The sequence below is a fragment of the Ursus americanus genome, chromosome 1 (assembly GCF_024610735.1).
Source record: "Ursus americanus isolate L20-20 chromosome 1, mUrsAme1.1.p, whole genome shotgun sequence".
NCBI lineage: Eukaryota > Metazoa > Chordata > Mammalia > Carnivora > Ursidae > Ursus > Ursus americanus.
The window spans coordinates 48,067,199-48,093,691 of NC_142127.1; the positions used below are offsets into that span (position 1 = coordinate 48,067,199).

The 26,493-nt window shown below is 34.6% G+C and overlaps 1 protein-coding gene across 7 annotated transcripts in view; it reads left to right on the top strand.

Annotated features, from left to right (window-relative positions):
- UBR3 (ubiquitin protein ligase E3 component n-recognin 3) overlaps nt 1–26,493 on the top strand; it is a 240,858-nt gene that overhangs the window by 87,403 nt on the left and 126,962 nt on the right. For all 7 annotated transcript variants that reach the window (XM_087861299.1, XM_045780091.2, XM_045780116.2 and 4 more), the window contains exons 12-21: nt 5,936–6,001; nt 6,090–6,179; nt 7,270–7,398; nt 8,061–8,113; nt 8,215–8,348; nt 8,713–8,798; nt 10,578–10,719; nt 13,244–13,340; nt 22,472–22,613; nt 26,091–26,195. In XM_087861299.1, coding sequence (XP_087717425.1) covers nt 5,936–6,001; nt 6,090–6,179; nt 7,270–7,398; nt 8,061–8,113; nt 8,215–8,348; nt 8,713–8,798; nt 10,578–10,719; nt 13,244–13,340; nt 22,472–22,613; nt 26,091–26,195 — 1,044 coding nt within the window. The remainder of the gene's footprint in view (nt 1–5,935; nt 6,002–6,089; nt 6,180–7,269; nt 7,399–8,060; nt 8,114–8,214; nt 8,349–8,712; nt 8,799–10,577; nt 10,720–13,243; nt 13,341–22,471; nt 22,614–26,090; nt 26,196–26,493) is intronic.

The following is a 26,493-nucleotide window of genomic DNA, read 5'->3' on the forward strand; positions in this document are numbered from 1 at the left end:
AGGTGTCGGGATTTTTCTTTCTTTTTCTTCGTCTTTCTTTTAAAAATTTTTGGATACACTCACAAACTTGTTGAAAATTTGGAAGTGGAGTACAAAGAACTTTGTTTTCTTGAACCATTTGACTTGATGCCCAAATACTTGATACTCCCAAATACTTCAGTGTGTATTTCCTACAAACAAGGACATTGTCTTATACAACCAGATACAACTATAAAAATTAGGAAGTTAACATTAAGATATTATACTGTCCAATCCTTAGATTTCCTTTATGTTTTACAAATTGTCCATTGTTGTCCTTTATAGCAATCCTTAACATTAAGATATTATTCTGTCCAATCCTTAGATTTCCTTTATGTTTTATAAATTGTTCATTGTTGTCCTTTATAGCAAAAGCATCCTATTCTGAATCCCGTGTTGCATTTAGTCATCTCCTTCTGGAACAGTTTATTTTGAAGAGTACAGCTAGCTCAGTTATGTTGTAGAATACCTCTTAGTCTGGGTTTGTCCCATGATTAGATTCATATTATGCCTCCGTACTTTCAACGTGCTTTACTCCTTCTTCGCCCCCTCTAGGATTAGTCCCTCAGCTGGAGCTTCTCTCCTTCCAGTTCTCATTGGTCTTTGAAACCTAGGAGGTGTTGCTGAAGTGGTAGCATCACTAAGAAAACACTTCGAAGAAGGGGAAACCTCTATTACACACAGAGGGTTATGTAGTATTTTAACATGAAATTAACGGTTGAGCTCAGGGGTGGAGTTAAGGACAGTTAGAATCATGTATGGTAAATAGAGCAGCTGAACTCAAGGAAATAGTAGATTTGTTTTTCACACAAATATTTTAGGAATTTATTGGATATTATAAACAGATTTTTAGTAGAAGGGAAAATAAGTATAGAACTTAAGGAATCTCACAGTATGGTATGCTTTTTATGGTATTTTCACAGTTTTTTGTTTCTTAAGGTGGACTGTCATATTTGTTCCTCAAAACAACTTTGTGAAGTAGAGAAGGTATTACCCCCCCTTTTTTAGATGTAAAATGGAGATGCAAAGATATTAAATGACTTGCCTATAGTTACATAGCAAATTACTAGTCATCTCTTAATTCCTTGTGTGGTAGTATTTCTTAAAGATTTTATTTATTTATTTGAGAAAGAGAGAGAGGGAGAGAGAGAGAGCAGGGGGTGGGGAAAACCAGAGGGAGAGGGACAAACACACTGCCCACTGAGTGTGGAGCCTGACGCAGGGCTCAATCCCAGGACCCTGAGATCACAGCCTGAGCTGAAATCAAGAGTTGGATGCTCAACCAACTGAGCCACCCAGGTACTTGTCTGATGGTATTTCAGTGGTGCTGGCTATTGTCAGTGGAAAGAGGTAATGAGTTAAGCAGACCCAAGTATATATTGTGGCTCTGCCACAAACCAGCTAGCTATGTGATCTTAAACAGTTTTTTCTTTTTAAGATTTTTTATTTATTTATTTATTTATTTATTTGAGAGGGAGAGCACAAGTATGCATATGAGAGGGGGGAAGGGCAGAGGAGGGGGGAGAGAGAGAATCCCAAGCAGACTCCCTGCTGAGTGTGGATCCCAATGTGGGCCAGGTCCCATGACCCCGAGATCACAACCCCAGCTGAAACCAAGAGTTGGACATGCAACCGACTAAGCCACCCAGTGCCCCTTAGACAGGTTTTTAAAAGTTATTTTATTTTATTTTAAAATTCTTTTAGCATTGCTGAATCCATCTCCTTATCTCTTTGTTGAAGATATTAGCCAATGAGGACTGACTACGAGGCACATGTTATGTTTTTGATAAATATTTCTTTTACCATCCTTGTGAGTGGATATCAGTTATTGGAGGAATCTAGCACAGATTAAATAAATATCTTTTGAACTGAATTAAGCCAAATTAGTCTCATTAGAGACAAGGAATAGAATAAATTTTCCAATAAGGTAGGCCATTTAAGAATCCTCAAATACGGGGCGCCTGGGTGGCACAGCGGTTAAGCGTCTGCCTTTGGCTCAGGGCGTGATCCTGGCGTTATGGGATCGAGCCCCACATCAGGCTCCTCTACTGGGAGCCTGCTTCTTCCTCTCCCACTCCCCCTGCTTGTGTTCCCTCTCTCACTGGTTGTCTCTATCTCTGTCGAATAAATAAATAAAATCTTTAAAAAAAAAAAAAAAAGAATCCTCAAATACATGAATGTCCTGTAGGGCAACGATTATGAGTATGTGGTAGGGTAGTTTGACTAGAGTTGTTGATAAAAGGGAAGTAGAACATATGTTCATCCAGCAAATATTTGAATGTTTGCTATTTAAAAAATATTGGAGATAGGTGATAAAACAGTCCCTAATTTAAGGAAATGGGAGATAGGTAAACAGTTAATATGATTCCAGTGCTTCTGTAAAGTTGTGACTAGGTACTATAGGGGGAATAGAGTGTAGTATCTGACTTAGCTTGAGGGATTCAGGAAACGTTTCCTAGTACAAATGTCATTTGAGCCAAGTCTTAAAGATATGCTAATCCATTGGGAGAAGGGATGTGTAGTATTTGAAGCAGAGGGAACAGCAGAAAGGCACAGAAGGTTGGTGGGTTAAGGATACTACCGTGCATGATTTTATGTGACTGGAGATGAGGTACAAGATTTAATTAATGTTTTGGAAAGATCACCTCCTGGCAACATATAGAGGTTTAAATAGAGAGATGTGTTATTTAAGGTTCTTTTGCATGCAAGGAAAAAACATTCTTGAGGTAGCTTAATTTAGAGGAGGCCTAATTTCTTATGAGTGCAGAGGCGGTATCTCAAGGATCTTACGGCAGCTGGACCTCAGGAGCTGAGTGGAAAGCTGAGCAGGAGCTTGTGTCTTTGACCTTTGCTTTGCCCTATTTGCCTCATTTTTTCTTCCCCCTCTGTATGTTGGCTTTCTGTGCTTCTTTGCCTATGTGATGAAATGTTACCTTCCTATAGCTGCCTAATGTTACAATTTCAAGCATACTCCCAAGATTCTGAGGATGTCTCTGAATCCAACATGAAGGTTTTGTTTTGTTTTTTTAATAAAATTTTTAAAAGATTTATTTATTAGAGAGCGTGAGCGCATGAGCTGGGGGAGGGGCAGAGGGAGAGGAAGAGGGAGAGAGAATCCTCAAGCCAACTCTCTACTGAGCATGGAGTCTGACACGGGGCTTGATGTCAGAACCCTGAGATCATGACCTGAGCCAAAATCAAGAGTTTGATGCTTAACAAACTGAGCTACCCAGACGCGCCCCAACCTGAAGTTTTTAAGAGGAAAGCTTATTTCTTATTCAGGTTGGTTGATTCCAGTTAGATGTGGCTATTATAAACTTGACTGTCAGGCTCCATTGTGTGTGTGTGTGTGTGTGTGTGTGTGTGTGTGTGTGTGTGTGTGTTTGGGAGATGGAGTAGGGAGGAATGATTCTGAGAAGATGGGGAGAGTTGTAAGCTAGGCAGTTACCACAAAGATGTCTCACAGAGAGTAAGAATAGAAGCAGGGGCTACACTGAAATCTAGGCACTAAATGTTGAGGGCCTGAGCTAAGGTTAGTTAGGGGCAGCGTGGAAACAGGGAAGGAGATAGATTTAAGGGATATTTAGAAAATCTGATAAACATGATTTGCTGCCTCATCAGATGTTGGAGCCTTGTGAAAAGGAAGGAATCTACATTTCAGATTCGAATTACTAGGAATTTAGAGAAGAAACATTGAGGAGGATTGAGTTTTAGGACAAAGATGCTGAGTTTAGTTTGGACCCATACTATTTGTGGTTTGCATGGGATATTAAGTGATGATGTTTAGTAGACACTTGAATGTAAGGTTTGGAATTCAGGGGTGAGACTTCTGCTGAGATTTGGGAGTCATCTTGGTAGAGCTGGCAGTCAAAGCTGTGAATCTGGATAAAGTCACCTAGAAGGAGAATAGAAAGCTGAGAATGGCATCTGACGACCACCAGTTTATATGGAAGCAGTGGAAGAAGAGCTTAGCAAGTGGCTAAGAAGAGTGTGAGTTTAGGAAATGCTAAAGCCTTGAAAGACAAGATAGGGGGCGCCTGGGTGGCTCAGTCGTTAAGTGTCTGTCTTTGGCCCAGGGTGTGATCCCAGGGTCCTGGGATAGAGCCCCACATCAGGCTCCCTGCTCCGCTCGGAGCCTGCTTCTTCCTCTCCCACTCCCCCTCATTGTGTTCCCTCTCTTGATGGCTCTCTGTCTCTCCCTGTCAAATTAAAAAAAAAAAAAAATCTTAAAAAAAAAAAAAAAGAAAAAGAAAGACAAGTCCATGACTTTGTAGGTAATAGCACTGTGTGTTTGGTACCGTGTTAAAGATAATCCTCACAGCTTCCCTTCTGCTTGTTATCCCTGTTTAGGTGCAGAGCAAAGTAACTGCTCATGTTTACAGCTAGAGGTGGCAGAGTCAGGGTTTGAACTCATGCAAATCTAGCTTTTAAGAGCCTACTCTAAACCACTGTCCTTAATGCCTTCAGAGGAAATTGAGGGAGATTCTGATTTAGCTAGTTGGTATAGAATTTGTTACTCAAATGATTCCAGTAATGGGAGCAAACTTTGTATTTTTAATTGTAAAATAAGTGTAACATAAACTTTACCATCAACCTTTTTTAAGTATATAATCCAGTAGTGCTAAGTATATTCACACTGTTCTGCAGCCAGTCTCCAGAACTTTGCATTTTCCAAAACTGTAACTCCTCATTTTCCTTTCCCTTCCAGCCCCTCACAACTACCATTATATTTTCCATCTCTATGATTTTGACTACTCTATGTGCTTCTTATAAGTGGAATCATACAGTATTTATCTTTTTGTGACTGACTTATTTCAGTTAGCATAATGTCCTTAAGTTTCTTACATGTTGTTGCATATATCAGAAATTCCTTCCTTTTTGTGGAAGGCAAACTTTTAAATTATTAGAACAAGTTTCTATAGCCACTTATTCACATGTTGAGGAGGATGTTATCTTTGTTTTGAAAAAAAAAAAAAAGAACTCGGGGATGGTGACATATTGCAACCCTTCATAACTATAACTTTATACCAATATTACATTAGCATAATTGAATGTTCTGGATAAAGTTTTCTTTATTTTATCCAGAAAATATTTGTAAAAGCATTTAAAAACAAATAATACCTTTTTAATTTTTAATTTTTCTTATTTGTTTAAGAAGGACAGTTGTGGTGTAGTTTTGCCCTGTAGTGATAGAGTGGTCCATGGGATTTGTAGGTTTAAAATACAATTTTTATAATATTCACAAGAATGCCAAAGTTCCTTGATACATATGGTACTAAGCTTTCTTATGGAGGCTGTGTGTTCAGTGCTAATGTGGGGAGCATCTTACCCAGCTTGTGAACATAGGCAAGCCCTTCACCTGTACCTCACTTTAGGATTGTGATCAGAGCCTCTTGCCAGTCTGAATATAACAGTGGAATCCAGACTGACTCTTCAGTTCACTGTTTGTTAACTTTAGGACGTTATTTAAGTTTCCAAGCTTGAATTTCCCTACTTATAAAATGAGAACATTAATAGTTTCTACTCCATAGGGTTCTTCTGAGGATTAAATGAGGTAATGTGAATAAAGTCAGCTGTGATTATTGTTCTTATTACTATCATCATGTTTGGTACGCATGCATTTGAAGATTCCCAGATAGGCTACTGTGAAAGGAACCTATTCCATCCCTTGTTCTGTGCTGGATGCTTCAGAGGATTCATGAGTAGTATATAATTTCTGCCTTCAGAAACTTGCATTTAGGCATTTAAAATGGAATTAATTTTATCTATACAGTGGTTTTTTAAAGCTGTATCTTCTGTAAGTTTAAGTTTTGATTAAAAAGGTATAGGAATAAATAAAGGTAAAAGTGTTGTAGCATTTTGAAACCTTTGAATTTCTCTAAAACATTCTTTGACTTGTGGATTTTGTTTATTCCAGCCAGCACCTAACCAAGTCACTTTTCATCTGCCCCTTCATCGTTACTATGCTATGTTTTTGAGTAAGGTAAGACTATCATTCAACAATTCCAGTTGTTTTTTTAAAAATATTGGTTAAGTATTGGATTAGTAACTTTTTCTCCCATAATTTTTAGGCTGTGAAATGTCAAGAACTAGATTTGGATTCTGTTTTACCTGATCAGGAAATGTTAATGAAACTAATGATTCATCCACTCCAAATTCAAGTATGTATTCAGGCTTTTAAAAAGTTTTTAATTGAATTTCTTGGTTATGTGGTTCTTTCTTTATTTTTATGCCTTTACATTGTTGTTATAGCCAGAATGTTTGAAAAGTTTTTTTTTTAAACTTAGGTATTTTTGCTGGATTATATTTTGGTCTTTTTTTTGTTCTATGAGACTTACATTTAGTTGTAATTTCCCCAGGAATTCTTTTCACTGTATTTATTTATAGGGAAGTTTTTAATGTACTACAGCACTATTTTGAGAGTCAGGAGACCCAACAGATTTCTAGCATTAGTACTACATCAATTTAATATTACCCGTGTGTTTTGGGGTAACTTACCTACTTGCTCCTTAATTTCTCCATCTGGAAAATGAGAGGAGAGAAAAGAGAGGATTTTCCTGCATAAGCACTATGGTTATTTTCAGTTCTAATACTATAATTTTGTGGGCCAAACTTTTATGTATAGTAGAGGGACTTGTACTTCAATTTGTTTTTCCTGGCAATTTTTGATTTGTGAAACATGATTGAACTTTAACACGGGGGGTTAGGAACAAGTAAGAGATGAAGTTATGACTGTGCTAAGTTTTCGTTGATACAGGACACAAGTACATGAAGAATTAAACTTTAATGTTATTAAACATTCTAATCTGACCTTCTCTTACCTGTTAATTATTTGAAAAATGACTAGTTTGGAACAATCAGCTTTGTTTTATGCTTATTGCTGTGTTTCTTGAAGCATTATGTAAGTTTTTTTTTTTTTCTTGAGAAGGGAAGAGTTAAATATCAGTGTCATTGATTCCTCATGAAAGACTTCATTTTAAAGTGTTATAAATGTTTCCAGGAATCATCATGGAAAACTAACTCATGTATAAACTCTGAAAGAAGGGATTGTATAAAGCGTAATGAGCATTTAAAAGTTTCAAAATATGCATTTGCATTGAATATTTTAAACTAACCTGGAGCAGAATGTCAGGCTCATGCTATAATCAAGTTATAAAATATTTTGAAGTGATTGTTCAGTATAACATGTTTTTATAAAGATTGAATTTAGGAGACTTTTTTGTCTAATTTACTTAATTTTTGTTTTACTAGGCAAGTCTTGCTGAAATCCACAGCAATATGTGGGTAAGAAATGGTCTACAAATCAAAGGACAAGCTATGACCTATGTCCAGTCTCATTTCTGTAATTCCATGATTGACCCTGACATTTACTTACTACAGGTAAGCCAACTTGATAATGCAGATATTGTACTTTAGAAGTGTCTCATTTGTATCCATGGGATCTAGTTTATAGAGGGGACTCAATGACGACACTAAGAGGTCTGTGCTGTTGAAGGAATTTGTTACTTAAATTTCCCAAGAGAAGGGAAATCACATGCCATGCAGAGCCACAGGGGACGCATGAGATTTTGGTCAAGAAGTAGCAGTAGGAGCAAGGGGAAATCCTAGAGCAAAACCTTTTTTGGCATTTGCATTTGGCAAGACAGGGCAGGGGAAACAGTTTAGGATTGGTTAGTTTGAATACTTCTGGTGGACTTTGGGGCACCATGGCTATCCCCAGCTATCTGGTACCTGGCCCTAGGTTGGTTTAGGGCAAGGGGAATATTGGTTTGGTGTGTGAGGGTTAGATAAAGGGGGTGATTGACTTGCCTTTAGGAGGTTTACTCCTAGGTAAGTTGTTTACTGTCTTTAGGAATATCTTTAGGAATATTTACTGTTTTTAGAGCCCAGAGAGGGGTGGTCTCTCCCTATATCTGTAAGGCCCCCCACGATGTCAAAACATCATAAGATACAGAATACAAACAAACAAACCACATGATTAATATAAGGAATAAAACAATATTGAGAAATAAAGTTTCTGTTTTTTTTTTTTTCTTTTAAAGGTTTGTGCTTCTAGACTTGACCCAGATTATTTTATTTCATCTGTCTTTGAAAGGTAAGTATAATTTATTAAGACAGGTATTAGGAAGTATTTGGAATTTAAGTTGATTTTGTTTTAACTTAAAAAAAATCTGTCTCAAATATTTCTTATTATAGATTTAAGGTAGTGGATTTGTTGACAATGGCGTCACAACATCAAAACACAGTACTTGATGCAGAGCATGAGAGATCGATGTTAGAAGGCGCTCTTACATTTCTTGTGATTCTTTTAAGTCTTCGTTTACATTTAGGTAAAAAGCACTCGTACTAATGCTTGGGTATTAACTATTCTCCCTTTCCTCCCCTCTCCCTGTGGTAGTAACTGGCTTATGGAAAAAAGAAAAGGATTTGGATATATTTAAACATTGTTTCGAACTCTTGACATGTTGTATAGTTGTTGTTCCTTTTAGAATATCCTTTAAAAAACCCTTTACTTAAGGGAACTGCAAACAGCAGGTTAGTTAAACTGGCTATACTTGGGGCATTGCAGTCTTTGCTCTTTAATTTTTGAAGCATCTCGTTTTTGGTAAAACAGCTTATTAAAAAGTGTGGTAAGTTGTTTCTTTATAATTTATATGTATTCAGATTTATTAATTCTCTTTCTAATTGTTTTAGGGATGTCTGATGATGAGATTCTCAGAGCAGAGATGGTAGCCCAATTGTGTATGAATGACAGGACACATAGTTCATTGCTGGACCTCATATCCTTTTAAAAGTTTAATTTTTTGTTAAATATAGGATCTAAACAATAAGTAATTTGTACAGATTAGAGATATATCACTTTCGTGATTAAAAAATATTTTTAGAGTTGAAAAATAGTGTGGAAAAAGAACTTCAGTTGTTTGTTCACCTGTATGTTCAGGGCTAGTGGCAGATGTTTTTGCCTCATTGTTACCTCTCAGGGAGCTCTTATTGGCCTTGGTTAGACTTCAGAACTGATGGCTCTGGGCACCCAAGGATCTGCCCTTCTAGGGCAGCATTGGTGTAAGGAAGCTGGACACTTTGTAAAAGGCAGCTAGGTCTACTTTATCTGTATACCCAGGTTGGAATTCATGGCTGAAATTTAAAGGTATACCTTGTAATTACTACCAGGCTTTTAAACATTTTAAGGATTTTGTCCCCCCTTAGAATTCAGTCTTTTTTAAAAAGGATTTTATTTATTTATTTGAGAGAGAGAGGGGGAGAGAGAGCATGAGTCGGGGCAGGGGCAGAGAGAGGGGGAGAAGAGGCTTCCCAATGAGCAGGGAGCCCTATGCGGGGCTTGATAACAGAACCCTGAGTTTGACCTGAGCTGAAGGCAGACCTTTAACTGCCTGAGCCACCCAGGTGTCCCTTAGAATTTAGTCTTAAACCAAGAGGTCTTTTTTTTTTTTTTTAAGATTTTATTTATTTGACAGAGAGAGCACAAGTGGGGGGGGGTGTGTGTGGCAGGCTGAAGAAGAGGGAGAAGCAGGCTTCCCCCACAGAGCAGGGAGCCTCATGTGGGGCTTGATCCCAGGACCCTGGGATCATGACCTGAGCTGAAGGCAGTCACTTAACCAACTGAGCCACACAGGTTCCCCAAACCAAGAGGTTTTTAAGGGCAAAGACTATATTGTCTATAAACTTTAAAAACTTACAGTTCTTTGTGTAGGACAGAGCATACAATATACACTTTATATTTTTTTAGTTATTGTTAATAAAATTTTAGACAAAGATTGTATTATTCTATGATAAGAATTATTTTGTAAATTTTGGACTAAATTTACTTTGTATATTATAAATATGTTTGGAATAATTGGCTAAAATTTTGTGAAATAACCCTATGGAATGCCTATTTGATAACCTTGAAGATTTTCATAAGCAGCATCAATAATATTACTTGATGATTTCATTCAACTATTATATAATGTATGTCAATGCTGGAACTGAGCAAAAGCATTCTTCTGTAACTTTGAATTTAAAAAAATTAATTGATGTGAAATCAATGGAAAAGGATCTTTGTGGTTTTCTGGTTTCCTTCTTTGTAAAAATTTGTTTAGCATCTTTTTCTTTTTTCTTTGAGGATGACATTTTGTGTTTTTGGAAAAATAATCTTTGCTTATAAAAATTTGGCTAATTTTTAGCATACTGTTTTTGATTCTCTAAAGGAAAGTATAACATTAGTTGTAAAATGATGAAAATGGAGATTAATTTTAAAAAACTTTTTTTTCATTTCCTGAAATTTGGCTAATTTGGTTGGGGGGGAAATAAACTTGGGAACTACTTTAGCATTTAATTTATTAATAGGCTTCTAGATTAAAAATATTTAAAAAATTCACAGTTAATAAAAAGTTATTATTGAACTCTTGTATTATATAGCCCTCTTGTGGCCAATTTTATATACTACAGCCAATTACTCTATTTTAGCAAAAGTAGTTAGAAACTAGAGTACCTTGGTAATTTTATAATTAAAAGCTGGCTTTTAGGCATAATTTTTTTTTCTTTGACACATACATCATATTCCAGAAAATCCAAATCCCAAAAGTGGCATTATTCCAGGCAGTTACAGCTTTGAATCAGTTCTGTCAGCTGTAGCTGATTTTAAGGCTCCTGTTTTTGAACCTGGAGGTTCTATGCAGCAAGGCATGTACACTCCTAAAGGTACGTTTATATACGTTAACACATTCTTTCAAAATTAGTTTTCTGAGCGTATACACTGCAAAAAAATGTTTTGCTTTTTATGTATTCAGTTTTGAGTTTTTATGGTATACAGTGATATTGCTTCCATTTGTTTACAAATGATTTTGTTACAGTAAACCTTCTTAGATGACTCTAAATTAGAAAAGGAACTTTATATATAAATTCTAGTTCATTTTTATAAGTGAATCAACTGTAAATGAACCAGAAATTATAAAACTGTATATTTAAAATTTTTAAAAATGTATTTTGCTCTCTAAATTTGATTTTGAAATTTTGAAATAGTTCTCATACCCCAAATTTAATTTGAAACAGTTAAAATTAAAATCTGTATAGACTACTGATTACATTTTCTTACATTCTTTTCCATAAGTGGTTGGTTTTCCAAGGTTTTCTCCCTGGCTTCATAGAGAAATGCTTGACAAGAGCCAGAAGTCATTCAGTCTTGTCTTTTTCACTTTCACATGTTCACTGATCTAAGTTAAAATTTTGAAGGAAGCACTTACATCCTTCTTGACTTCCTCAGGATGCTTTGTCTAGCTGAAAAACTGATGCCCCCATGAAGTTGTAAATAGCACGTCCTGTGTGGCAAAACACAGCAGAATAAGCCTGATCATGTGGGATTTTTTCAGGAGTTCACAAAGGTGAATCCAGAGTCTTTGGTTGCAGCGTGTATTCTATTAAAGGAAAAGCACAGTGTTTCTTTATTGTAGAGAATACTTTGTATCTAAAGTTTAGATGCATTTTTGAAGTGGAGAACAGTGCTTCGTAAGGTGTGATGTGAGGATTACCTCTGTCATACTCACTTGTGGTCCTTATTAAAAACATGAGTTTCTATGCTTCAGCCCCAGTCTGCTTTCATTAGGATCTTTGGGGATAGATTCTGGGAATCTGCTTTTTTAACAAGCCCTATTAGATGATTGTCATGCACATAAAGTTTGAGACACTGAGATGGAGCATTGGGCTTCTGAAGATTAGTCAGGAAGCTTGTTTTCATATTCAAATACAGTATCGAATTGTGTTAGCTAGTTGGTGTGATAGTGAGGAAAGCAGTTTCTTAACTTTGAATTTGACTTCTTATTTGTAAAAAGAGAGAGTTGGAATAGATGAGAGTCTTTCAAGCTTTTTAAAAGTGGTTGAAATAAGCCTTTAGTTTTGGGGATCCAAACCTTAAGTAAATCTCTTATATAAAAGCGGTGAAGACAGACCTGCTTTTGTTAATGTGGGTGTGGGTAGTGAACGTCATTTCTCATCTCTTTTGTCATCTCCTTGCTCCTGAACCAGCCCCAGTTAAACTTCTGTGGGGAGCCACTGAACACTAAAGTCTGGAGACTAGTTAATCAATACAGTTTTCTTCTATGGCTATGGTTTTATAATTCTGATAAAAGCATTGGCATTTTAATTTTACAAATTAATAGATTTAAAAGTGAAGGACAAGAAGTGGTAATAGAAATAATAACAAAGCTCTTTGTCTTTGTGAAGGCCTATCTTAAAGATCTTAAGTCAAAGTTATGATAGATAATTTGAGATGAATGAAAGGTCTGTTACGTGAAAATAGGGACAGTTGTTAATAGTTTCTTATGCCAGTAACTTGAAATTACAGATGTATAGAGAGAAACTTAAGCTTTTTACTGTTTTCAGATGTTAAGAATTTTGCTAGAATGAGATGGGAAAAAAATTAATTTGGGCAAGATACACTCTTGTGTATCTAAAATTATTCTTCTCAGGCCATGTTGTAGATTTTTCCACAGCTAAATACCGTATCTATTATTCTATACCTAGTCTGCTGTATATCCTTAAGTGGATTCACTTTTTTAAACTTCACCTCGTGCAAAGATTATTAATGAGATCATGGGTTTTATATGCAACGTACAGTATCCTAATATATGTTATAATTATATAATTATTAAAATAAAAATCTTTGTACACTTAAAATCATCTGTGTACCACCAATTGTACACATACCACATGTGGGATAATGATTCCTAGTTGGGAAGATGGTAAGGCTATCGATCAATTTTAGCAAAAGAACAGAAGATCTTTTCCAAACTAAAAATATTGCAAAGTAAGACTCTTGAAAATCAGTAACTCATTAATTTTTTAATTTAGCTTTCATATTTTTATTTTTGAATATTTTCAAAGTTGTTAATGCATTGTGTTGCTCACATTCTGTTGGCACTTTACGAAAAAAAGATGAACCAAAACTTTTATGGTGAAGCGTTGTCACATAATACTTTTTTTTTTTAACATTATGATAGTTTTTGCTCACTAGTTCTTACTGAACTTAAAAGAACATTCATAATGATGAAATTATGATTTTCAGCTTAGAAAAGTAGTCACAATATCAAGCTTATTAAAGCAAATATATAATCAAATCAAACTGTCCCATCTTATGAATTTAAAATATACTTAAATATACCTAGTCATCAAGGATTGACTTTATTCCTAAAAAGTCAGTGTTTTGTTTCTACTTTCTTTTGAATAATAGCTGAAGTCTGGGATCAGGAGTTTGACCCCGTCATGGTCATTCTTCGAACAGTTTACCGTAGAGATGTGCAGTCTGCAATGGACAGATACACAGCATTGTAAGTCTGTTATATTAGCATAATAATGGATGTTTTGTATTTATGTAGAAAAATTTCAGTTATAACACAAATGTGATATGCTATCATTAAAGTATACTCTTAATCTTTAGGGGAGAAAATAATATTTTGAGTTTAAAAAAAAATCTGCCAGATATTTTTGTTCTCAAGATTCTTGATCCAGAATCTGGTAAATTTTATAAAATGTCAGAAATAGACATAAATAAAAAAAAAACACACTTATTTAGCTGCTATTTGACTAATGGAATGCAAAATCTGATTTTGTGTTGTTCTACTTTTAAACCAGTAGAGGAGGCACAAGTTAAGAGAATAAAATTGTCTGCTATCAGAGATGATGGGTGGGTATCTACAAAAAGTGTGGTAATACTAGTGTGTTTTCACAACTGGGAAAATAGCTAAAGCAAATTGAATTTTACTTGTAAATATTTAACAAAGTGGTTTAAAATGATGATTGCAAGAAAAAAGTTTTGAAGAATATCTTTTCAATGAAGAATTCATTTTTTTTGCCGTTTTTATAGACTATTTTTTAAATGTATTGCTGAACATCATATAAAATCTTTTATCTGCTTTTCTAAAGCATACATTAAGTATTTTAAAATGAGTTTTAAATGATACAAATGTCTTTGATCTTGAGAAAATATTTGTTCATCAAAGTGTAAATATAGATATTAGGTATAATTGAAACTTCTCTTTTGCCAAACATTGCAGTAATAGATATACGTTGAATTTATGATCCATCACAGATATATCTGAAGTAGTTTGTAGTGTAGAGTTTTAGCATACCCCTTCTTCCCCCCAAAAAACAAAAACAAAAAACAAAGCCTACTTCAGCCATCAGGATCTCTCTCTACCTTTCTCTAAAACCCTTGGAGAGAGAGTCTGAGGTTCTTCATACTCTTCTTTTTTTTCATTTTATCTTCTCTTTTTCTTTCTTCTTTTCCTTCTTCTTTCTTTCTTCCTTCCTTTCTTCCTTTCTTTTTTTTTTTTTTTTTTTAAAGATTTTTTTTATTTATTTGACAGAGATAGAGACAGCCAGCGAGAGAGGGAACACAAGCAGGGGGAGTGGGAGAGGAAGAAGCAGGCTCATAGCAGAAGAGCCTGATGTGGGGCTCGATCCCAGATCGCCGGGATCACGCCCTGAGCCGAAGGCAGACGCTTAACCGCTGTGCCACCCAGGCGCCCCTCTTTCTTTCTTTCTTTCTTTCTTTCTTTCTTTCTTTCTTTCTTTCTTTCTTTCTTTCTTTCTTTCTTTCTATTTTATTTATTTGAGAGAGAACACACACAAGCAGGGGAGGGGCAGAGGGAGAAGCAGACTCCCCACTGAGCAGGGAGCCCAATGCGGGGCTAATCCCAGGATCAAGATCTGAGGGAAAGGCAGATGCTTAATTGACTGAACCACCCAGATGCCCCTGGGAGAGCACTTCTAACTCCCCATCTCCAGTTACTGAGGTACCAGGGGCTGTCAGTTTCTGAGCCTTTTGAGGATTCTGTGGTGTTACTTGGATTGATGCTCAGCTTTCCCCATTGCCTTCTTGTGATTTGGTTTTCTTAGCGCTACTAGATGAGTTACCAGGTCCATATGCTTTCCAGTTAATAAAATCTTTCATTTTTTTCTTTGGTGGTTTTCCCCATCTTTGTGGCTTTCATCCTTTAAAAAATACCATTACTATAGTTCTTTTGGAGTTTTGGGTGAAAGTAAAATTAAACACTTATGTTCATTCTTTGATTTTAACTTCAAGTGCTGAATTTGTAACTCACTTCAGTTTGCGTTGCCTGGATTACTAGGTGAGGTTGAGCTTTTAAAATATTGATTTCATGTTTTTTGCTGTGAGAACTGTGTATGGATTAATTACTCTTTGCCAGTTTTTCTAATAGGTTGTCTAAAATTTATTAGTTCTCAAGTTTTCCTTTTTACATTTAGATCTCTAATCCACCTGGAATTGATTTTTGTTTGTGGTAGTGAAGTAGTGATTTATTTATTTATTTTTACTCCTATAGAAAACTGCTTGCTTTAGGATCATTTATTGAACAGTTCATTCCTTTCTCACTGATTTGTAATATGCTGGTTCTGTCATATGTAATTGATCCTCAATGTTTGCAAATTCTTTATTTGTAAATTTGGCTACTTGCTAAAGTTCTGAATCCAAAATTAATACTTGTAGCTTTTTCTTGGGTATTTGCAGGTGTATGTGGACATGCAGAGTGCATCTAGCTGAGGTTGAACAGAGCAAAGTTCTGCCCCCTTGTTTCAGCTCTCATACTTTAAACAAGTATCCTTTTTCTGGAGTATTTAGTGCTGTTTTGCATTTTTGTCCTTTTTGTTTGTGATTTTGCTATTTAAAGTGACCCCCAAATGTAGTACTGAAGTGCTGTGTGGTATTCTTAAGGGCAAGAAGGCTTTGATGTGCCTTACAGAGAAAATTCATTGTTAGATAAGCTTTGTTCATTCATGGGTTATAATGCTATTGGCTGTGAGTTCAGTGGTAATGAATCAATAATATGGTACATCCAGAAAGAGGTAGAGGAAATTCACTGATCTGTACATGAGGTCATTCCAAAAAGAGTTAATATAGCAACTGTAATGTGTAATGAATCTATGGAAAGGTTAAAAGCTAAATTTGTGGACTCATGAATGATGACTGATAAAAAAGTGTAGTGGATAGCTTTGTTGTGAAGCTAAAAGCCAAAGAAATTCCTGTCATGTTTACCAAGGGTGAGGAAAATGTTAAACCTTTTTTCGCTAGTGCTTGGCTGGCTTCATGTTTCAAAAGGTAATATGTGAAAAATGTTAAATATACAGGCAAGGCAGGTTCTGTAGATCATGAGGTGGAAGAATTTAAAAAATACTTGCTAAGAGTTAGTCAGAAAAGGGTCACGTGAAAGAGCAGGTTTTCATTGTTGATAGGGCTGTCTTGATTTACAAGGACATTGACAAATATGCAATGGAATTTTGATTAACAAAATTGACTGCAGATTTGCAGGAACCTAATCCTGTATTTGTCCTAGGAGCAATAATTAAATATTTGTGGTGACTTTATAGAACATAACTACTGTGAATAAAGGCAGTTGACTGTATCAGGTATCTGTATGTGTATAGATCAGTATCTCTTTTGTTCCTTCTGTAAATTAATCACATACTATCACAAACATTGTTAAGTTTCTCTCCTTTCTCCTCCTCTTCTTCCTTCTCTTCCTTCTCCTCCTTTCTTCTGTCTTCTATTTATAATAATTATTTATTCTTGGCTCTTTGCCTAGAATTGTATGATGACCATGTAAAACTTAATGATGAAACATATTGGATTTTGACTGAAATTGTGCTGATTGAAATTAATAGCATTTGTATTAATTCATGGATTAATTTGGTAGAAATGCCATCTTTTTAAGTTTTTATTTTAATTCCAGTTAACACACAGTGTTATGTTAGTTTCGGGTATACAATATAGTGATTCAGCAGTTCCATACATCACTGGGTCTTCAATACAAGAGCACTCCTTAGTTCCTATCACCTGTTTAACTCATTTCCCCCCCCACCTCCCCTCTTAACTATCAGTTTGTTCTCTATAATTAAGAGCCCGTTTCTTGATTTGTCTCTCTCTCTCTCTTTCCCTGTCTTACTTTTCCCCCCTTTGCTTGTTTGTTTTGTTTCTTAAATTCCACATATGAGTGAAATCAATTGGTTTTTGTATTTCTCTGAATGACCTGTTTTGCTTAGCATAATACTCTCTAGCTCCATCCATGTTGTTGCAGATGGCAAGATTTCGTTAGTTTTTTATGGCTGAGTAATATTCCATCGTGTGTGTGTGTCTCTTCTTTATCCATTCAGCAGTTGGTAGAAATGCCATCTTAAAAGTAATGTGTTTTCCCGTCTGTGAACATAGCCTATATCTCCATTTATTTAAGTTACCTTAAATTTCTTTCAATAAAATTTTATAATTTTTTTAATAAAGGTTTTAGATTATCTTTTGTTAGATATATTCAGTTATCTTATGATTTTTATAGATATATATTATAATTACAGTTTGTTTGTTGTAGTGAATAATAATGCAGTTGAATTTTAGACTCTTATTCTAATAATTGGTAGGTTTTTAAAGATTTTGTATGTGGACCATTAAATCATCTGGGAATAATGATGATTTTGTTTCTTTTCTTTACACATACATACACACACACTTGTCTTCGCTGGCTAGAGTCTCAACTATAGTACTTAATAATAGCAGTGATGAAAAGCATCTTGTCTTGTTCCTAACACTTTTCATGTGTTACCATTAGATATAATGTTTACTTTAGTGGTTTTATATCAGATTGAGAAAATTTTTTTAGTGCAGGCCTACCAGGAATTTTTATTATGATTGAGTTTTTAATTTTATCAAGTGCTTTTCTTACATCTGTGTAGATGATGGTATATAATCCAAATATCTTTTTTACTTTTATTTAATTTTATTTTTCTTACTATTATTTTTTTTAATTTTGATATGTTAGTGACCATACAAGTACATCATTAGTTTTTGATGTAGTGTTCCATGATTCATTGTTTGCGTATAATACCCAGTGCTCCATGCAATACGTGCCCTCCTTAATACCCTTCCCTGGGCTAACTCACCCCCCCACCCCCTCCCCTCTAAAACCCTCAGTTTGTTTCCCGGAGCCCATAGTCTCTTGTGGTTCATTTCCCCCTCTGTTTACCCAAACCCCTTCATTTTTCCCTTCCTTCTCCTAACAATCTCCCTGCTATTCCTTATGTTCCACAAATGAGTGAAACCCTATGATAATTGTCGTTCTCTGCTTGACTTATTTCACTTAGCCTAATCTCCTCCAGTCCCATCCATGTTGCTGCAAATGTTGGGTTACAATCCAAATATCTTTGCCTTATTGGGAAAACCCAATCTTGTCATAATGCACTTTTTGTTTATTTTTTATTTTTTTTTTAAAGATTTTTATTTATTTATTCGACAGAGATAGAGACAGCCAGTGAGAGAGGGAACACAAGCAGGGGGAGTGGGAGAGGAAGAAGCAGGCTCATAGCAGAGGAGCCTGATGTGGGGCTCGATCCCATAACGCCGGGATCATGCCCTGAGCTGAAGGCAGATGCCTAACCGCTGTGCCACCCAGGTGCCCCCATAATGCACTTTTTAAAAAAATATTGCTTGTTATAGTTTACTGATTTAAAAATTTTTCCCCCATTATTCTCATAGTCTTATAAATTTTTTGTATCATGTTGTCTTTATATTGGTAACAAAGTTATATTAGCATCATAGAATTATTTGTGTATCATTTACCTTTTTGCCATTTTCTAAAATTTATCTCAGGAGATGGAGATTATTTGTTTTTGAACATTTTTTTAAGCAGGTTTGTTTAGATATAATTTACCTACAATACAATTCACACATTTAAAGTGTACAATTCAGTTAGTGGTTTTCAGTATATTCACAGGATTATGCCATTATCACCATAATAATTCCAGAAAATTTTCATCACGCTAAAAGGAACCCCATATCCATTTACAATTACTACACATTTTCCCCAACCCCCAGTCCTAGGCAACCATTAATCTACTTTCTGTTTCTATGGATTTACTTATTTTGGGTATTTCATATACATAGAATCAAATGTGTTCTTTTATGACTGGCTTCTTTTACTTAGCATAATGCTCTCAGAGCTCATGTACATTCTAGCATGTATCAGTACAATTTTTTTTATTGCCAAATAATATTCCATTATGAGGATATCCCACTTTTATTTATCCATTCATTAGTTAATGGATATTTGGATTCTTTCCACTTTGGAGTTATTATGAATAATACTATGAACATTTATGTACAAATTTTTGTATGGACATATTTCATTTCTCTAGAGTATACACCAGTGAGAGGAATTGCTGGGTCATATGGTAACTCTATGTTTAATTTTTTTTTTAAAGATTTTATTTCTTTGAGAAAGAGAGTGCAAATGAGCAAGAGTGGGGGGCAAGGGCAGAGGGAGAAGCAGACTGCCCACTGAATAGGGAGCCAGACGTGGGGCTTGATCCCAGGACCCTGGGATTATGACCTGAGCAAAAGGCAGACGCTTAACTGACTGAGCCACGCAGGCGCCCCTCTGTGTTTGTTAAAGGAACTACCAGATTGTTTATCAAGGCAGCTTCAGCTTTATACATTCCTGTCAGCAGAGTATGAGGGTTCCAGTTTCTCCCTCTCCTTACTGACAATTATAATCTGTCTTTTTGATTATAGCCATCCTTGTGGGTGTGAGTGAAATAGTATCTCATTGTAGTTTTGATTTGCATTTCCCTGATGGCTAATGATGTTGAGCATATTTTCATGTGTTTATTGGCCTTTTGTATATCATCTTTGGAGAGCTATCCAGATCCTGTGCACATTTTTAATTGGAGTAGCTTTTTATTGAATTTTAAGAGCTCTTTATATATTATGAATACTAACACCAGAAATATGATTTGTAAATATTTTCTACTGTTCTGTGGGTTGCAGATTGTCTTCACTTTTTGAGTGTCTTTTGTTGCACAAAAGTTAATTTTAATGAAATTCAGTTTATCTAGTTTTTTCTTTTGTTGCTTGTGCTGTGGTGTCGTATCTATTGCTTAATCCAGGTTATAAAGTTTTATGCCTATGTTTTCTTCTAAGAGTTTTATAGTGTTAGCTCTTATATTTAAGTCTTTGACACATTTTGAGTTAATTTTTACATATAGTATCCGGTAGTGGTCCAGCTTCATTCTTATTTAGGTGGATGTTTTTTGAGTTTTAATATAACTTGCCTGTTTAACTACCTGGGCCTCATGTTGGGTTTTTTTTGGTTGTTGTTATTGTTGTTGTTGTTGTTGTTGTTGTTTTGAGGTATAATTTAAAACTAAGTCACTGTCTTTAAAGCTTATAGTCTTACTTAGGATTTTTATTTCTTTTTGAAAGGGATGGTCAAGTTATATTTTTCTAGGAAACATTTTATTTTGTCTTAAGTATATAATAAAAAATTGTCTTTGCCTTTTTATTCCTTTTTTTTTTTTATTTTATTTATTTATTTCACAGAGATAGAGATGGCCAGTGAGAGAGGCAACACAAGCAGGGGGAGTGGGAGAGGAAGAAGCAGGCTCCCAGTGGAGGAGCCCGATGTGGGGCTCGATCCCAGGACTCTGGGATCATGTCCTGAGCCGAAGGCAGACGCTTAATGACTGTGCCACCCAGATGCCCCATACCTTTTTATTCCTATTGTTTATTTGTGTTGGCTGTTTCTTATCAGAGGACTGATAGTCTTATCAGAGGACTGCCAGTTTTACTCTTTTTTTTTTTAAGAATAAACTTTGATTTTGTTTTCTTTAAGAATAAACTTTGTTTTGTTTCATCTTTTCCCCCCTTGTTTTCTGTTTTGTACTTTTTTCTTCTTTATTATTATCTTCTTTCAATTTAGTTGGATTTTCTCCCTTAGACACTTAGTTTTTGACTTTTTACAAAAACACATGCATTTAATACTGAGAGTTTCCTTCTAAGTACGGCTTTAGTTGTATCCCACAATTTTTCTATGTAGTTTAGGTTCTAAATTTTAAATTTTTCTGTTATGATTATAATTGTGTGAATTTCTAAGAGCATTGTGTTATAAAATGTCTACATGTCTGAAGTTTTGGGTTATCATTTAGTGGATTTCTAGTTTTATTTCCTTTGTGACAAGTGGTAGTGGCCCATATAACCATTCTTTTGGTATTTTTTGAAATTTACTTTCATTCCTAGTATTTTGTAAATTTTCATAAATATTCTAACTGTACTTAAAATTATATGTGTTCTCTAATTATTGGATGTTCTTTAAATGTCTTTGGTTCAAGCTTATTGATTATGTTGTTAAAAATCTTCAAAATTCTGGGGCTCCTGAGTGGCTCAATCAGTTAAGCGTCCAACTCTTGATTTTGGCTCAGGTCATTGTCTCAGAGTTGTGGGACTGAGCCCTGTGTTGGACTCTGTGCTTGGTGGGGCCTCTGCTTGAGATTCTCTCTCTCCCTCTTCTTCCCCGCATGCACGTTTTATCTCTGTCTCTCAAATAAATAAATAAATAAATCTTTAAAAAAAAGTCTTCAAAATCCTTACCAGTTTATTTTTCTTAGGCTTTCTGTTAGAAATGTGTTAATATCCTCTATAACGTTTGTGAATTTGTCAGTTTCTCTGTGTAATTCTCTCAGATTTTGCCTTTTGTGTTTTGAGTCTGCTGTTATTTGCATATAAGTTCATTATTATTATCTTCCTGGGGAGCCTGTTGTTCTTCCATCACAGATGAGATAGACGAACTTTCTTATTTTCCTTGTGAGTTATCCTTTCATTGAGGGTGAAGCTTTTCAAAGGTGTCAGCTTTATGTGGAATCTTAGTTCCATCTCTAAACCTTGTGTGAGCACAATACCTTGAGATCTGTCTGGCTCTCAAGGACTTTAAAATCACTGGTAGACACATTGTCAGTGCTTGTTGTTGATTCCTGTCTTTTTCTGGTAACAGGGGAACTTACACTTTCTTTTTTGAGTTCAAATATGCATTGAAAAGATTACATTTTATATTCTGTCCAGCTTTCCAAGCTGTTGGTAGGTGGGAGAATTTTCAGGTTATCTATTTTTTTTCAATTGTTATAACTGGAAATTTCTGTGTTTAGTAGTTTACTTTGTATTCTTTCTGTTTCTTTCCTTTTGTTAACATTTCCTGTTCATATTTTTTTTTTTTAGTTTTCAGCTTAGGTCTCCCTACTCATTTTTATTCAGTACAAAATGTTTATTATGAGGGGCGCCTGGGTGGCACAGCGGTTAAGCGCCTGCCTTCGGCTCAGGGCGTGATCCCGGCGTTATGGGATCGAGCCCCACATCAGGCTACTCTGCTGTGAGCCTGCTTCTTCCTCTCCCACTCTCCCTGCTTGTGTTCCCTCTCTCGCTGGCTATCTCTGTTAAATAAATAAATAAAATCTTTAAAAAAAAATGTTTATTATGAGAGAATAGATATCTGTTTGGCATTTTTGAGCAATTTAATTAAAAATGGTACTGCACAGAAAAATATGACAAAAATGATCTATAAATCACTATTTAAACCACAATTTAATCTTAAGTCTATCATCTAATTTTAGTTTTTCTTTGTTTTTACAGTTTAAAACAGAGTGGAAAATTCCCTGGAAATCCCTGGCCTCCCTATAAGAAAAGGACGCCACTCCATCCCAGCTATAAAGGTCTCATGAGACTTTTGCACTGTAAAACTTTACACATTGTGCTATTCACTCTGCTTTACAAGGTACAGTAGTAATTTGAATAGAAAGACTCAGATTAGAATTTATTTCCATAATTTTCAAATAAAAGTGTTAGCAGATAATATTTACATAAAAGTACTACTTATAAAGCAAAGTGTATTCATACATTAAAGATGTGTGAGGATGTGACATAATCACATATATGTGAATTCTAAGTTGAAAATGGAGGACCTACACCATTCTTTGTGGGAAACTATTCATCTTACCCAGTTTCAGATAGGAATATTTATTTGTGGCTCTTATAGAACAAAAAGTGAAATACTGTAAAACTACAGGAGGAATGGAATGAACAATAGGGACGAAATAGCCACCAGAATCCATTAAAATGATAGAACTAAGCCATGAAGGCCAGTGACCTTGTGTTTCAGATTGTTTTCTTGGCTTTTCCCTCTGATTAGGAATGTGACATGGAGGAATTTGAATGGTTTTCTATGTGGCAGTATTAAGAATTTGCTTTAGTAAATATCTAAGAAACTGAAAAGATAGATACTTTTTCTTTCGTGTTACCTAGAATTTGTTTTATTCTTGGGTTTTCTTATGTAGAACTGATTTATTTATTTATTTGACTAACATTAGCTGTGTACTCAGAAATTGTATACATAATATTGTAGAGTATATGTAAATATATAGCAGGCATATTTATGATGTAATCTGGATAAGAGATGAAAGACAAAAGAACTATATACTCATGTTGAATAGATAAAATAACTATGGGTATCAATAAAATAAGTGTAGACATGATAAATGTTACAGTTAGAGACAAAGAAAAACTGTTGTTTCTTTTTTTTTAATAATTTTTTTCGTTATGTTAGTCACCATACAGTACATCCCTAGTTTTTGATGTAAAGTTCCATGATTCATTACTTGCGTATAAAAACTATTGTTTCTTATTCCTAATCAGAATTTGAAAAATTAAAAGAAATTTTTAAAGAGCATATTTGTTATGCAAATTTTTAATTACTACATACACATTTTAAAAATTACTTAAAAATATACATTGCATTTAGTTAAGTAGACATTTGGTTGTTTTCCTTAATGTTTGCTATGTAATGAAATAATACTTTTAGATTTCTGTACCCCTCATTCTTTCAGCTCTACTGCATGACCATTTTTTTGTCTTACTTGTAAAAGTCATTCCTGTTAAGATTTTAGACATGTGCCTCAAAAAACATCTTGAATTGTTTATTTTCATTAATTTCTGAGAGGATTATTCAGTAAAATATTCTTCATCAAAAAAGGTAGAATTTTTTTTATTCAATAGGTATTTGTATTTACAGACATTTTTTGGATGTTTACATATACCAGATTTTGTTTCAAATGCTACTTATAAGTACTTACTTTGTTTAATTCTAGCAAAAATCTTTGAGTGAAAGTTTTGTTATTCTTATTTTTCAGGCATTATTATTGAGTTTTAGAAATTAAATTACTAGTTCAGGTGGTGAAGCTGAGTACTATGTTAACAGTTAATAAGTAATAGGTCAATAATTCATGATTTAAAAATTAAAGAAAACTTACTGCAAATAATTTGTATTCTTCCAAGTTATATTTTTCAATCTTTTCATTTGCTTAGTGTAAAAATAGTGCTTTATCAAAAATAGAAAGGCTGTATTTTAGTTGTTATAAGATTATTATGAATAATTAAAAAAATCTCAACTTAAAATAGTTTTTCAGACTTTAATAATAATAGAAAAAACTTCTCTAATTGACATTGCATTGGCAAGTGAACTTTCTAAACATCAGTGTCAGTATACCATCTCATCTCCTGCCATGTTCAATGTTAAAAAACATTAATATAAAACATGTTAATAAAACTCAGAAAATCATTCTTAGTCATTTTTGTTTAGCTTTTAAGTTACTCGTTTGAAACTGTAGGATGTACTATCAGAGGAGATCAAGTCAAAATTTATTTGAATTTAGTTAGTAATGTTTTATTTATCAAGAGGAGGCAGTGTAGTAATGATAGGTAGTAGTTAGGAGTCTGAAATCTGTTCTAGTGTTGCTCATACTAGCTGGTTGTGTGGCTGAGCCTTGGTTTCCTCTCTGTAAATAGTGGATTAGAAAGGATAATCTCTGTGGCCTCCCAGCCTTCTGTCACCTCCTCCTGCTGCTGTTCCTCCCATCATCTGCACTACTTGCCTACTGTTTGTTGAACACCAATTGATAGATACCGTACTAGACAAGTTACAGATGTTAACTTGTGTAATCCTCACAATAATTCTGGTCTGTTGTTCCCGTTTTAAAGATGAGAAAATGAAGGCCAGAATCAGTTGCTCAAGGTCAAATATCTAGGTAGATACAGAATTTATATAACACAGGTTTTTAAAAGGTTGTGAAAGTTTACTGTCTTCACCACTGTGCCACGCAAAAGGTGAACAGAAAAGCCTTCTCCGTAATCAAAATAAACATTAGAAAGGCAGCTAACTGAAAGTCTTTATTCTTTAGTCAGGATAAATTAGCTCTTAGGTGACTAGGTCCTTTTTTAAGCCTGCCCAGCCATTTGAGCATTTTCTATGAGTCCCATCCTAGAATGTCCTCTTGTACTCTCTAACAGTCTTGCCTGCAGCTGGCAAGGTATGCCCACAGAACCTCTTCTTTTGACCTCTTCCATCATTTGGCCGGAGGCCTTTCTTATAATGAGGACAACATGATGGCTGCCAGGCCATTTTTTTCTTATGTATTTTAGGTATCTTCCAGTTAGTAGTTTGTTGCATCATATTGAATGAATGATTGTTGTAGGTTAGCCCTGAATTCCTGTGTAAGATGTGTAAAGCTTGCAGTGTGTAATCCACATAAGGTCAGATTTATCGATGTTTCCTCAAAGAAGCCTCTCTTTTAACTAGTTACATCCCTTTTTCCTTTCTCACCCATATAAACCACATACTAACACATACATTTACTCAACTACACAAAATACTCAGGCTGAGAACTTTAATTTTAGAGACATTTTAAGAACATTATAATATTCTATAGATATTTATTGTGCTTCTGGTTATATGCCGGGTACTATGCTAAACACATTTAGCATGAATTACCCTATTTAGTACACTTATTTATCGGGTATTTTTGTCATCGGGAGAAAGAGTATCAGCAAATGAGGATGTAAAACATTCTTGTTAAATTATTTTATTAGACACTAGTATATAGTAATGGATTTAGTGGACTATTTAATGTGTTACCTTTAATGTGTTAATGTACATGAACCAGTATTTCTAGATATTGCTTAAAATACTGTGTGATCTTGAGAAGGAACCTGTTCTTTTGATTTTAGTTTGTCTTTTCACCAAGATGTGGCTTTACTTAGTTTCCGATCTTGCTGTATATTTATTTTTATATATATATAAATGTATATCTATATAATATATATATGATTATGTTATTTTCATTTATAACAACATGTTTATGGATGCTTAAATATATTGTGTGGGAAAAGTAATTATGAGGCTTTCTTTCCCTCTTTAAAGATTTTGATGGATCATCAAAATCTGTCAGAACACGTACTCTGCATGGTTTTGTATCTGATTGAATTAGGACTTGAAAATTCAGCTGAAGAGGAATCAGATGAAGAGGTAAGTAAGTTTCTTATGTTTTTAAATATTAAAGTTATAAAATGCCTTAACAAAGGTAGTGTATCATCTGGAAATGTATTTATGGATTCATCATACACATAAAATATTCCAAACTACTGGAAAAGGCCCTTTTTGATCTTCAAATACTGTGTTCTTTTAGAGGTTTCACTCTACTTATGATATTATTGAATTTGAAATTCGTAATTCATAATATATAGATCTAAGAAAAGTAGTTAGTGCAGTTTTGGTGTTATGCTAATAACATTGACTAGTGATAAATAATTGTTATGTTAGGACC